Source organism: Tiliqua scincoides, chromosome 11, assembly GCF_035046505.1.
Source record: "Tiliqua scincoides isolate rTilSci1 chromosome 11, rTilSci1.hap2, whole genome shotgun sequence".
NCBI classification, from domain to species: Eukaryota; Metazoa; Chordata; class Lepidosauria; order Squamata; family Scincidae; genus Tiliqua; species Tiliqua scincoides.
Genome location: NC_089831.1, coordinates 10,766,727 through 10,780,420, shown reverse-complemented (window position 1 = coordinate 10,780,420; position 13,694 = coordinate 10,766,727). Strand labels below are relative to the sequence as shown.

Genomic DNA, 13,694 nt, shown 5'->3' with positions numbered 1-13,694 from the left:
AAATTCCCAGATAGTGAATTCACATATAAAACAGTGGTTCCCAAACTGTGGGTCGGGACCCACTGGTGGGTCACGACCTGATTTTTGGTGGGTCGCCAAAGGGTGATGGAAAGATCAGATAACTAATTGCCTCAAGCCCTGAGGCCATTCAGAAACAGTAGCTGCTAATTGGCCTGCAAGGAGCTTAGCATGTGTAAATATAGGGAGATGAATGTTTGAGGGTCTTTTATTATTATTATTATTATTATTATTATTATTATTATTATTATTATTATACCACTTTTCAACTAGAAGTTCACAAAGCGGTTTACAGAGAAAAATCAAACAACTAATGGCTCCCTGTCCCTAAAGGGTTCACAATCTAAAAATATGCAAAAAGAACACCAGCAGACAGCCACTAGAACAGACAGTGCTGGGGTGAGGTGGGCCAGTTACTCTCCCTCTGCTAAAAAAAGGAGCACCCACTTGAAAAAGTGCCTCTTACCCAATTAGCAGGGGTAATCAGGTTTATTTTTAATCAACCCAATTTTATCAGGTTATTATTATTTATAAATAAATAAAATAAAACGTTATTTCTTTCCAAATTTTTAAGTCTGGTAAACCTAGACGGGACCCAATAGAGCACTGGTTCTCAAACTCTCTGGGAGTTAGAGAACCAGGATAAGTCTTTTCAGGGGCTGGATGGGTCACAACCCACTGATTTGAGAACCACTGCAAGAGAGTGTTGTTTAAAAAAGTGGGTCCCGGCGCTAAAATGTTTGGGAACCAGTGCATATAAAGAGAACTGACCCACTGAAAAATGGATTTGTGTTCTGCCCGCCTAAGTAAACCTCCTCGAGTCTTTTGAGAAATATTACACATAAATATTGCAACAAACACACACGTGATTCTGCAGGATAATTCTTGCACGTTTACTATGGGACCCCCGTACATATCGCACACCAAGTTGTTCACCTTTATCTGATCCCTAGAAACCATACCGCTGGACAACAGAGCTTCGACAAGAACCGGCCAAGGAGTTCGACTCAACATGCTCGCAGCCCAAAGAGGGCTGAACTGAGATCCAACACTGACCCCTCCAGGGAATGCTGCCTTCTTGCACGCCAAAGAAATACTTCAGTCAGCTGCTCCCTGGAAATTGCTCCCTCTGCTCAGCTTTAAAAGGACAAGGTGAGGCACACAGCTGGAGGGGAGCTTGCAAACATGAAACGCGTTGCCGGTGCTTTATTTGATTATATCAGAAGAACGTTGCCGGGGCGTCCGACCGCATCTTGTAAACAGTGGTCGAGATGCTAGTGAATGGGTGTGATAAATCTCGTTCTCACGCGGAGCTGGAGCAAAGAAATTTGTAGCAGCCTCTGGCAGCGAGGGGGGGAGAGATCGACCCTCTTAATGGCATAAACAGGCTGCTGCCTTCGAACTAAGGCTAAAAACATAAAAGGAAGGCACGGAGAGTAATTGGGGGAAGCTCGGCACAGACAAGTCGGCCTGAGCAAGATCAGAACAGTCTGAAGGTGCCCTAGTCTGTCCACAGCAAAAATAAGATGAAGTATTCCATTATGCAGTGATTACTCACAGTGCTTCCTCTAGCCTCTCCACTCTCCTCTTGCCAGTTGAGGGTGCATTGCCACAAACAGGCCTTGTTTGCCTCTTCAGGGATGTCATCAGTTCATTATGTGATTCCTGATGGGCTAGGCTTCCCCATGTGATCAATTAACATAAGAATATAAGATCCCTGCTGGATCAGGCCAAAGGCCCATCCAGTCCAGCTTCCATTATCTCACAGTGGCCCACCAGATGCCCCAAGGAGCATGCAAGACAACAAGATACCTGCATCCTGGTGCCCTCCCTTGCACCTGGCATTCTGAGGTAGCCTAAAACCAGAAAGTTGCACATACCCATCATGGCTTGTAATCTATGATGGATTGCTCTCCATAAATCTCTCCAATTCCTTTTCAAAGGCATCTAGGCCAGGTGATGTCCCTGTATCATGTGGGAAGGAGTTCCACAGATCAGTGGAGGAGGCATTGCCCGCATTTGGCTCGGCTTGCCTTCAGTGACAACTTCCCTGCTTCTAGCAGGGGGTTGGACTAGATGGCCTCCAAGTCCCTTTCCAAGTCAAATACCCAATGACATTTAATTTGTAAGCACATTGCCTCTTCTGCAGGGCTGCGCTCACAAGCAGGAGAAGCCTTTTCATGGAACTATGGTACGCCAATAGCCCATGGTAACCAGAATATACAGTCTGATGACACTGTATCACTCTTCCTTCAAAGCCTGAGGTACACAAACCACCTCCTAACAGCTGCCAGCGAGACACAGTGGACAAGTCAAAGCACAGATGGTACAGAATGCCCGGCTAAGGGAGGTCCAAACCAATCTCAGAGAGCAACTAAGGAATTTAGATCTGAAAATGTGACAACCTGTGCATCTGCATGACTTCACCAACATGAATACTCTTCAAAGGAAGGAAGCAGGTACGTGCCAAGTTTCTGTGATTAGACAGACAGACAAAAGACAATCTAGAAACATAGCAAGCGGTGTACTGAGTCAGATCATTGGTCCAGTACAGCGTGAACCCGGTGTCCGTCGATCTGGAATCTGCAGATCTGACTCACCACGGATACTGTGGATACCGGGGAAAAGCAACTTCTGGTTTGGTCATCAAACTGGAAGTGCACGTGAATTTGTGTAGCCATGGATTCACATCTCCATGGGGGTACTGTAATGGTTGTCTTACAGATAAAATGAGGATCGGTACCACTAGAGTTTGCATCATCTGGTCCGGGAGGCCAGTGCATCACCCCCATGACAGACCTCCTCTCTTGTTGCGAGCATGGCAACACCCCAGACAGTAGCCATGTTGAGGCACCATTGCCCCCACTGGATTTTTGGCTATAAGTTTTGATTGAATAGATAAATCAGGCAGGAGGTCTGGTCTAGAGGGTAGAGCCTCCATTTGCCTGAAGATAACATCCACAAGGTCGCCAGTTCGAGGCCACCGGCACCGTGCAACCTTGAAGCAGCTGACAAGCTGAAGCCGAGCTATTCCATCTGCTCTGAGCGTGGGAGGATGGAGGCCAGGATGGAGGCCAGATCAGAACGAAACATCTGAATTTGTTGTGGCTCTTGAAAGATAGAGCCTTCTTTCAATTGTAAAAATCCCTACGGGGATTTAAATAAGCCTGCCTATGTAAACCGCCTTGAATAAAGTCTTGAATAAAGACCAAGAAAGGCGGTATATAAATACCTGTATTATTATTATTATTATTATTATTATTATTATTATTATTATTATTATTATTATTAAATTTCAAAGTGGTTTGTTTAATGGCACTCTGCAAGAAATTACACAACAAACGACATATAACATGATGGTATTATTCAACAATACCAAGATTTTAACAAATTTTGGCCAGTAGTGGTGTCACCCCCATGTGTTCATGTCACCTGGTGTAGCCTGCACCCCCTAGCAAGGCCACTGGACCTGTACTTCTGCATTGCCACTGCTGATCAACATTATATTTTCAGTCCTACCAGGGGATGCTGCAGTAATTTAACTTGGGGTCTTCTGCATGCAAAACAAGGGCTTTCTCCTGCAAATCTGCGCTTACAAATTTCATCATCATCATCTGGGCAGCAGCACCACTTCCTCATCTGGGAATGTGCAACTCATAGCTCATTTTTTCTTAATAACCATACCTTCTCCGCTGACTCGATCAAGACAGACATCGGGGAGCAGTTAGGAAGATCTCACATCTATGTTTCTCTTTGAGAATGCAGGTGGCACACAGCTCGGATCACTGCTTCTGGCAATATCGGTGCGGTATGCCAGCCAAGTGAGTCTCTTGGCCACCTCACACATGGCGGGCCACGCTTAATGAGATTGAGGTCAACCCGGTGGGCCTGAAAGACTCACAGATGGGCCCACATTTGCCCTCTTACTGCACGTTGCAGAGACCTGCTCTGAACCAAACAGCAGTGTTTGCCAAAAGTAGCAAAACATGTACACAGATTCCCCCCCCCCACCTCCTGCCAAGCTCTTGGAAACCATGTTTGTAGAAACCCTTTGATTCTCTTTCAGGTGGACGCTGTGAGAAAAGCGAAAGCCAGCAGGGACCTGATTTTTTAAAACTCTTTTTTTAAAAACTCAAGACTAGCTATCAAAATGTGTTCAATCTCCTCTTTTACCAGTTGATTTCTTCCAGAACAAGGAAGCAAACGTCAGTTTTAAAACCAACCCCCCAAAAGCTCTCTGCCAAATTTGACTCTCAGTAGCTGAGAATGTCGGAAATGGCTCTGTTTTCTTATATACATCAGTGGTACGCTGGGAGCTGTATGGCCAAAAAAAGAAGGAAGACTCATGTCGTCTTTGGCACAGCCAGCCCCGGAAAGACATCTAAATAAGAGCAGAGTTGCATGTGGTTTTTAAATTATAGAGGTATAGCAACGGCAAGTAGGAAGGCACCTGTGTCATATATCCCAGTGTGACTTGAAGTAACCAATATGATGATTGGATGTGGTTTTCTGCTGGGGGAAAGTTAGGCAACAGATTCAGGGCTTGGTGTGACACTTCAAGCCATAGTTAAGGTTATTTTCATTAGAGATTCGTAAGGCTCTGAAGTTATTTTCACTGGAACAGGACAGGAAGGGGAGGCTCTGTCTCCCTTGCCTCCATGTCCCCACACAAGTTTTTACCTAGAGATCCCAGCAACCCAAAGCTAACACTGTCAGAAAGCGAGCTATTTGGGGCAGGGTTATAATGTCCCCAGGAGGTCTGGACATATATATGCATTTCTAATATCTAGCCAATTGAAATCAACAATGTATGAGTAAGGGCCCAATCCTATCTAACTTGCCAGCACTGATGCAACCATGGCAATGGGGTGTGCACTGCATCCTGTGATGGTGGGGGGGGGGCAGTCATGGAGTGCTCCTCAAGGTAAGGGAATGTTTGTCCCTTTACTTGGGGGCTGCATTGCAATTGCAACGGCACTGGAAAGTTGGATAGGATTGGGCCTGAGGTCATCGACATTCTTTCAGTTTCCATTTTTATTAGCATTTGGAGTTTTAAATTGACACTGTTAGAACACGTGCATCACTTTTCGGGCATGTCTTACCTGGCCTCTCCTTGGTTAATGGCAAGGTACATCTCCCAAGAGGTTTCTTCAGGGATAGCCCCATGTGGAATCAATAGGCTAACTCCTGGAAGGGAAATAGATTGTGATTACCAAGGTTCAGTCCAAATCTCTGACTGAAATAAGAATGAGTCTGTTTCAGGATAACGTTAGGTTAAAAGAACTTCACAACCTTGAAAGAGATGAATTGTCTTTGTTCACTGACTGGTTTCAGTAGGTAACACCAGGATTATGTTCCATTGTATAAGCCAGGGGTTCCCAAACTGGGCCATCACAATACCCCAACCAGGGAAGCCCTGCCACCTTTAAGTGGTGGAGAGGAAGGAAGGGGGAGGTGGAATTTATCTAATGGAGAGCCAGCATCTGGAGGGGTTGCAGGGCTCCCTGTACCTCTGGAAGTCTAAAAATAATGATCGTGACCCATTTCTGGGTGTGAATAAATAAATAAAGCCGAGAAGAGATCATCTCCAGGCAGGAGACACCCCACAAAATCTCTGCTGTAAACAACATGCAAGAACATCATCTCTTGCCAGGGATCACGGCTCTTGTAGTTTTCTAACTAAAGTAAATCCTTTGCATTCATCTTCATGCAAAGAAATACATGGAGAATGTATTGGAGAAATACACGGGAATGTACCTAAGTAGCAATTATAAACTAAAATGGACCAAGGGAACCATTATTTTAAGAGCTAGGTGGCATCTACCTGAGAGTATCCTTGTGAAATGACGCAACTTTTGATTAAAATATAAAGGGATGCCAAGATCAGCCTGGTTATTGGGGGAGGGGGAATAGAAAGGTGGCCAATCTTTACACTTTCGAGAAAGGGATACAGGAAATTACAATCCTGTCAACCTAACAGCTGTCCTGGGTAAAAGGATGGAAGTACTTTTGTACACGGCTCATTAACTTTTGGAGTTCACCACTGTATATTATGATTGCTTCAGACGGGGGTCTCTAAATGCCTTACATCTCTGCAATGGACGTCGTTACATGCCAAAAGACCCATCACCCTGCTTAAAATGGCAAAAACTGCCACAGGTCTTTATTTTTGGGAATGAAGAACTGATTTTTGGCTCGGGGCAGGCCTCGAGAAAACTCAGCATCTGTCCAAAATGTAAATATTCTGCAGTGAACTATTACGTACTTAGGAAAGTGTGGGGAGGGGGAACACACACCCGTGCACACAACACATTGTGGTCCATCATCACACAATTGTAGTTGGCCATTCTGGTTAATCAGAAGAAAAATCTACACACCAAAGTTATTAAGGTAACCTTATGCAGGTACTGAAACATCATTTCAGAGGCAGATCCAAGTTTGTAAGGAAATAGCTAACGTAAGTGTGTGTGGGGGTGTAAAAGCAGCAGCATGATCGCCACTGCTGGGGCTGATCAGGGGTGATTTTCACTTACCTGAGCCAGCTCTTGACTCCTAAAGGTGTGGGGAGCCCTGCAGAGGCTTCTGCAGAGTCCCTCTCCCTCCAAGCCTATAAAAAAGTAAAAAACAGGAAGAGGGTTCTGACTGCTTTTCTTACTTTTTTAGAGGCCTGGGGGGCCCCGCAGAAGACTCTGCAGGTCTCCCCACATGCCCAGGAGGCTGGAGTTGGGGCAGGTAAGTGAAAATCACCCCTGATCAACCCCTTTCCCTTCCAGCACCCGTTAAGGGGACAGAGGCAGAGCTTCTCAGGCCTGGATATTGCAACACCCCAGTTTGAGAACCTGGCTCGGCCCTAATCTCTTTGGATTTCATGGACTGCAAACGGCTGGGGCTCCTACAAAATTCTACTTCCTTTACCCTGACCTGTTGTTTACTATCTGCCTGATGAAGAGTTCTGTAGCATCTGAAAGCTTATGGTTATTTGCAGCCCAAAACTATGCATATCTATGCAGAAGTTCCAATATATTAAATGTTGTTTACTCCAAGGAGTGCGTATATAGGATTGCAGTCTTTCTAAATAAAACACTACACAATTTTGGTACCCAGCCCTTTTCTTGAAAACTTTTGATGATTGTGTGTCTCTGTGAACACAGAGTTTAAAATGGATATTATCCATCTCTTCTTTGTGTATCCCTTGTGTATTATGAATCCATTCTTAATATAGAAAATCTGTTGTCGGTAGTTCTTTCGTTCGTTATTTTAAGACAAGGCTGAGCCAAATATGAAGACGTTGTCTGTGCGTGTGCTGCAAATTCTTAACACTCTGCTTTCAAAAACACTGGAAGAGACATGCCTGGATATACAGATCTGACCCTGTCAAGTGAAATCAAGCTCATCCTGATCACAAATCCCCAAAGAACCAGAATCGAGAAGGAACACAACTGGCCCGCGTCAAGCTAGTTCAGATATAGTTGGTGTCATAAGTCCCGCAATCTATTTTTGGCAAGTAAAGGCTCTCTGGTTACATATTATTATAATGGACTGTATTTATAATAGCGTTGAGCTGTGTTCCTATTTAAAAAAATACCAAAAGCACTGAACTGCAAATGGAATATCAGTTCCACACTTGTTTTTCCAATACTCTACAATCAGAATTGTGGGGGGGAGGGAAGAGTAAAAGCTGCCTTGAGCGCTGCTTCTTTTAGGTGATGGGGAAGGTGGGGAAGAAATTGACTACATAAATATGTAGGAGAAGGCAGATGTTACCCCCTGATCCACTTTTCTGTCATTCCTCAAAACCAGGGGTGTCCAAAGTTTTTGGCAGGAGGGCCACATCATCTCTCTGAGACTGTGTTGGGGGCCGGAGAAAAAAAGAATTAATTTACATTTAAAATTTGAATAAATTTACATAAGTTTACATAAATGAATATATTAAAGATGAACTTATATGAATGAATGAAGGTCTTGAAATAGCTCAAGGCCTATAAAAGACCTTGCACAAAGCAAGGCCAGCCTTTACTTTGCTGCCACTACTGCATCACAGACATGAAACAGCAAGCAGTGGAGGAAGCTTTCATCCCACAGCTCACGTGAGAGGTCAAACAGTCACCCTCATGCTGAGCAGTTGCGTCAGGCCAGTGTGAGCTCCAACAAATCTCTGGAGGGCCAGAGGCTCATTGGAGAATGGGGGCTCCTTGAGGGCCACATTGAGAGGCCTCGAGGGCCGCAAGTGGCCCCAGGGCCGGGGTTTGGGCACCCCTGATAAAAACTAATTTACCTTTTTCTCCCCCATGTTCTCTTTTGATACAGCACATGGCTGGATGAGCTTCCTTAGACTTGGGCTGCGCGCATTATGTGAGCCAGTGTCAGCCCTCCATCGTACCCCCTGCCCTCCTCCATCATACCCCCCGCCCTCCTTTGATGCAGTGGAGCCACTGTGATGACCCTCTCAATTTTTAATGATGACGAGGGCATGATTTGGCCAGGGGAGAGGGGGGTAGAGCTTATAGATTTTGTCAAGTGACCTTTTTCACAGAGTTGTTGAGAGATTGATGTCACCTGCAACCACTGCCAGGCCTGCTTAATACACATGCACTGTGCATGCCACTAGCCCAGCGATTTCCAACCAGTGTGCCATGGCGCATTGGTGCGCCGTGACTGGTCTGCAGATGAGCTGCTGGAGTTTGGGGGAAGGTCATTCATGGGTAGGGCCATTTGGGAGATGTGAGCCCCCCACCAGAAGCGTGGTGTGCCTTATCAATTGTCAAAAACCTGGATAGTGTGCCCTGGAAATTTCAGTGCCTTGTCAGTGTGCTGTGAGATGTGAAAGGTTGAAAACTGCTGCAATTGTCCTTCCGAGTAGTAGTTTTACCAAATTGTCATCAAGGGACAAGTGCTAGAGCACAAGAAACAGTTCATGTTTGTCAGGGTCCCCAATGAGAGAACTATCATAGCACATTTCAAATGAAAACACAAAGTTGCTACACATTTCAAAGCACTCTCAGTGTTTGCAACAACCCACCTGTGTGGGGTATTCCTAAGCGTCCCCCTAGATGGCCAAAGACACCCGTGGCCCGCATCTCACTTTTTGGGGAAAGCGACGAGAGGTTCTGGATGTGCGTGGCTTTGTTCTTAGCATGGAGCGTACCGAAGGTTCTGTTGCTGTCGTGAGGAAAGGTGCCGGAATGCGTTTTCCCGTGGTACTCGGACCGCTCCGTCACACCCAGCGACACCATAAATGAACTCTGAACTTTGACCTTGATGTCAGACAAAGGGTTGAAGAGGGACGACTCTGTCATAAGCTCCTTGTCAATGGGGTCTTGGAGGCAAATGGGTCCGCTGTAGGTCCTACTCACGGTCAAGTCAGGCTGCATGGATGAGTTTAAAAGCAAGGAGTTACCTGATGGAAGGAAATCAGTCAGGCAATCAGTTACCATTGACAAATACCAGGGGGGAAAAAAAGGTTGTGAGCATAGCTTCATACCTAAACTACCATGACGATGTTCCCACTGACATCAACGACTGTTGTCTGGGTTGCACTACATAGAAAACTAGATAGGGAGAATGTTTCTACTTATATCCTTGTCTATGTTAAAGGATACCCCCCTCATAAGTAGGAGCAAGGAGTTGTGTGAATGCCCAATAGCAATCAGGGCACATGTTGACTACCTCAGCAAGACCTAGGTTCAAAAGCAAGGTATTTAATTTGAACTGACGAGCCCCAACAGAAATGGGAAATGAGAGTTTTTAGCAGGGGAACATGACCACTGCTGTGTCGAGCTTCAAAAGGGTTGAGCACCTGCATGTGTTCCAAGCAAATACGCGTGCCTTTGTGAGCAGTTGAGTGCAATGCTCACATAGGTTCAAATGCCAAGTACCAGTTGCCATGGCCACAGCCACATCTCAACGCTTCTTCCCACAAAGTCAAGCGTTCCCCCCTTTGGGGCATGGGGAAGTTGGCTGCCAGCACTTTCAGGGCGCTAGCAAAATTCTTTCCCATTAGCGAGTGGGACTAGTCGTCCATGAATCCTTGGCAGGGCTTGCTCATTTCATCACTTCTGTTGAGGAGAAGCACCTCTGAAGGCCCTCTCCCAAGTGGAAATGTGCTGTTGCGTTACCCAGCGTAAGGGGAATTGATTTCCCTTGCCCCGGGCTGAGCCACAGCCAGCCCCAACCCTGTGCTGGGTATGGGGTAGACCAGCTGGCCTACTTGATCCAGCGTGGCTTAGGATTGGGCTGTAAGTTCCATATCTGGCAGTGCAATTAAACTTAGGCGTATGTGACCAAAATGAACGCATGGAACACTGTATGGTGAATGGTGAGCGCACTGACATTCATCACAAAAACATCCACTGATACACTGTCAGGCTTCACTTCCCTTTTCATAGAGAATCCTCACCATTAGCCTCAATAATAATGCCATTTTACAACAAAAATTGTTCACAAATAGAGGTTGCAAATAGCGCATTGGGGGGGGGGGGTTCGAAATAGAGAAAAACTGTACCAGGAAGTGGGGGGGCTTAAGAACTGTGTCCCTGCTCCAGATCTGATCTTTACCAGCTTGCACTGACCCCCCCCCCCCACTATTTTATTTTTAGAAGCTATTTTATTTTTATTTTATTACTTTTTGCTCTGTTTTGGTCTCCCCGGTGCACTATTTCCAAAACAACACAAAAAACACACCACAACAAAACGGAGAACCATGTTATGCATACCCTGTAACATATAATTGGCCCCCAAACAGTGCCTCTTTACCCAGTCAGCAGGGTTAATACGTACATGACATTCACAATACACTGTGCTATATATATATATATAGTTCTCCAACAGGTTACATCTTTTCCAAGCTGAACCAGACTATTGGAAGTCTTAGCCAACGCTTTGTGGATGTTCAACTCAAGCGCTAGACATTAAGGGAGGTACGTGGGGCGGTTGCAAGAAATAGGGCCTTCTCAGTAGTGGCACCAACGCTATGGAACTCCCTTCCCCTTGACTTAAGAATGGCTCCCTCTCTTGAGACCTTTCGGCAAGGCCTGAAGACCCTTCTGTTTAAACAGGCCTTCTGAGTTCTCGGCCTTTTAACATCTTTTTAACATCTTTTAATATTTTTTACAGGCCTGATTCTTTTATGACTTGCTGCTGCTCTATGCTCTTTTTACCTATTTTTTTTTACTCTGACTGCTGTTTTTTTATGATGTGTTAATATGTTTTTATTTGTTTTTAAATTGCTTTTAATATGTTGTAAGTCGCCTTGAGTCCCTTCGGGGAGAAAGGCGGGGTAAAAATAAAGTTGTTGTTATTATTATTATTATTATTATTATTATTAAGGGCGTTTAGGCCATTATCTCGCTTCCTTTGCTCCTCAAAATGTCCTATCCGGTAGAGCAGCAGTTCTCAATCCGTGTGTCGTGGTACCCTGTGAGGCACTTGCCGGGGTTTTGGCCACCAGCTGCCTGGCAGCGAGACTGCAGTGTGTGTCTCCAGACATTGGCAGGAGGCTCGGTGTGGCCTTCAGCACATGAAAACTGCACACTGTGAAAAGCCCTTCCACCCGCCCCTGACTCTCCTATTGCTGTTTGTCGGATTGCGTCACTTCTCCGAACCCGGACGTGAATGACAACACTGTATAACGTGGTTTGCGTCACCATCACTCCTGGTCTTTTTCAAGGCATCACAGCAGCGGGAAGTTTGGGAACTGCTGCTGTGAAGCAGGGGCCTCCAAACCCCAGCCCGCGGACCGGATCCAGTGTGCTGGGATTACCTTTCTGGGCAAGGCGGGGCAAAGCCTGACCGCTCCATGCCACAGCCACTGTTCGTCGCACATTGTCTTTACACAGCCTTGTGCCAGGCAGGCACTGCCCCCAGGAAATGGGGGGTACAAAGCCTTCCCAGGCAATGGGCAATGGAAGTGGAGCAGTGGTTGGCAACCTTCAGTCTCGAAAGACTATGGTATAAGCCTACATCACCAGGTATTCCCAGGTGGTCTCCCATCCAAGTACTAACCAGGCCTAACCCTGCTTAGCTTCCGAGCTCAGACAAGATTGGGAGATAGTGTTCAGTATAGGGAGATGGTTGGCAACTTTCAGTCTCAAAAGACTATGGTAGAAGCCTACAGCACCTGGTATTCCCAGGCGGTCTCCCATCCAAGTACTAACCAGGCCTGACCCTGCTTAGCTTCTGAGACCAGGAGAGGGTTTGTTGCCATGCCACACCTGGAAGGAAAATCCTGGTTTGCAGTGGGTTTGGAGATGGCTGCTGTAGAGCATCAGTTTAATTGCGAGTGATCAATTAACGGTAACGAGGATGCAAAACGCACAGAATACTGGAAAGCCATGCTCTGTCACAGGCACACCACCTCTGACTGAAGCACAGCCTACCAGCAGAACAATTTTTCTCTCTCTCTAGCTTTCTGTGCAAAATGCTCCCGGAATGTATTATTAAAAGAAGAGGTTGAAAATTCGTTTGCTATTTGCTGCTCTGCACGAACAACACCCGCTCCTTGAAGAGGTCTTTCAAGTCACCGCTAATACGTATTTGAAGGATTTTACAAGCATATAAGCAGTTGCGGGGAGATTAGATGAAATTTAAAGCAAAACTGAAAGCAGACGACGACAGCCGCGGACACCATCTTAGAAAATGGAAGATTACCAAAAGACCGAGCTGGAACTCTGCTTTCACAAGGCCAATGATTTTTGGGGAGGCCGGCATGCTATGTTTTAGCCTGCCCTTCAAGGAATAGCACAGTAGAATATATGGGCACCTTCCCCCCCTTTTATTATTAGTGGATTTACAGCCCAATCCTAACAAACTTCCTCCGTGCCAAGGCCTTGCACTACAACCTGCGGGAAAATTTTGCAGGCTGGAGGTAAGGGAATATTTGGCCCCTAGATCCAGGGAAAACTTCAGCCACAGCAACAGGTCTACTCAGACCCGTGCCTGCTAAATTGATGGGGCAAGTACAAGTGGGTCCATGTTGGTGGATCTCGCCCAAGAAGGGGGATAGGCTACGGCACGTCCTGCTGCGGTTGATCCTGCCCCCAACTCCTCCACTGCCCAAAGTGGAGTTTACTTGCTCTGATGTGCGCCGTGGCCTGTACTGGTGCTGGCACAATGGAACAGGCCTTCCTGGCAGCATCATTAACTTCTACATTGTCTCAAAGTGCTTTACAGCATGTTCGCAACAGTGTGCGCTGGTGGAGTAATTGGACCACCACCGTAAGGTTACTATAGGATCGCGCCGTTCGACTGAGAACAGGGGACCGGTCCAAGATCAGCCAGTGAATGCTACGGCTGAGTGGAATTTGAACCTATGCAAAGTTCAGTAAAGGAGGAGATTTGGGTCAGGTCTTTCATTGATGGATTGCTTGGCCATCCGTACGGTCCTGTATCATTTAGGGGAGGGTGCAGAGTTCAGTTGTAAAGCCCTGGTTTTGTAAAGTCCAAGGTTCAATCCCCAGCATGGCTAGATAAGGCCAAGACAAATTCTTGTCCAAAACCTTGGGCAGCTGCAGCCAGTCAGTGACGACAATACTGAAATAGATGGCTCAAGAGCCAGAAAAGGTGCAAAAGAGAGCAACTAAGATGATTACTGGGCTGGGGCACCTTCCTTATGAGGAAAGGCTACGGCATTTGGGCCTCTTCAGCCTAGAAAAGAGGCACCTGAGGGGGGACATGATTGA

At 46.2% G+C, this 13,694-nt stretch overlaps 1 protein-coding gene across 1 annotated transcript in view; it reads right to left on the bottom strand.

Moving 5' to 3' along the window:
* The window catches only part of UNC5D (unc-5 netrin receptor D), a 224,785-nt gene that overhangs the window by 53,414 nt on the left and 157,677 nt on the right, over nucleotides 1-13,694 (bottom strand). The window contains exons 12-13 of the mRNA XM_066639671.1: nucleotides 9,038-9,415; nucleotides 5,121-5,205 (exon numbers count right to left, since the gene is read on the bottom strand). Coding sequence (XP_066495768.1) covers nucleotides 5,121-5,205; nucleotides 9,038-9,415 — 463 coding nt within the window. The remainder of the gene's footprint in view (nucleotides 1-5,120; nucleotides 5,206-9,037; nucleotides 9,416-13,694) is intronic.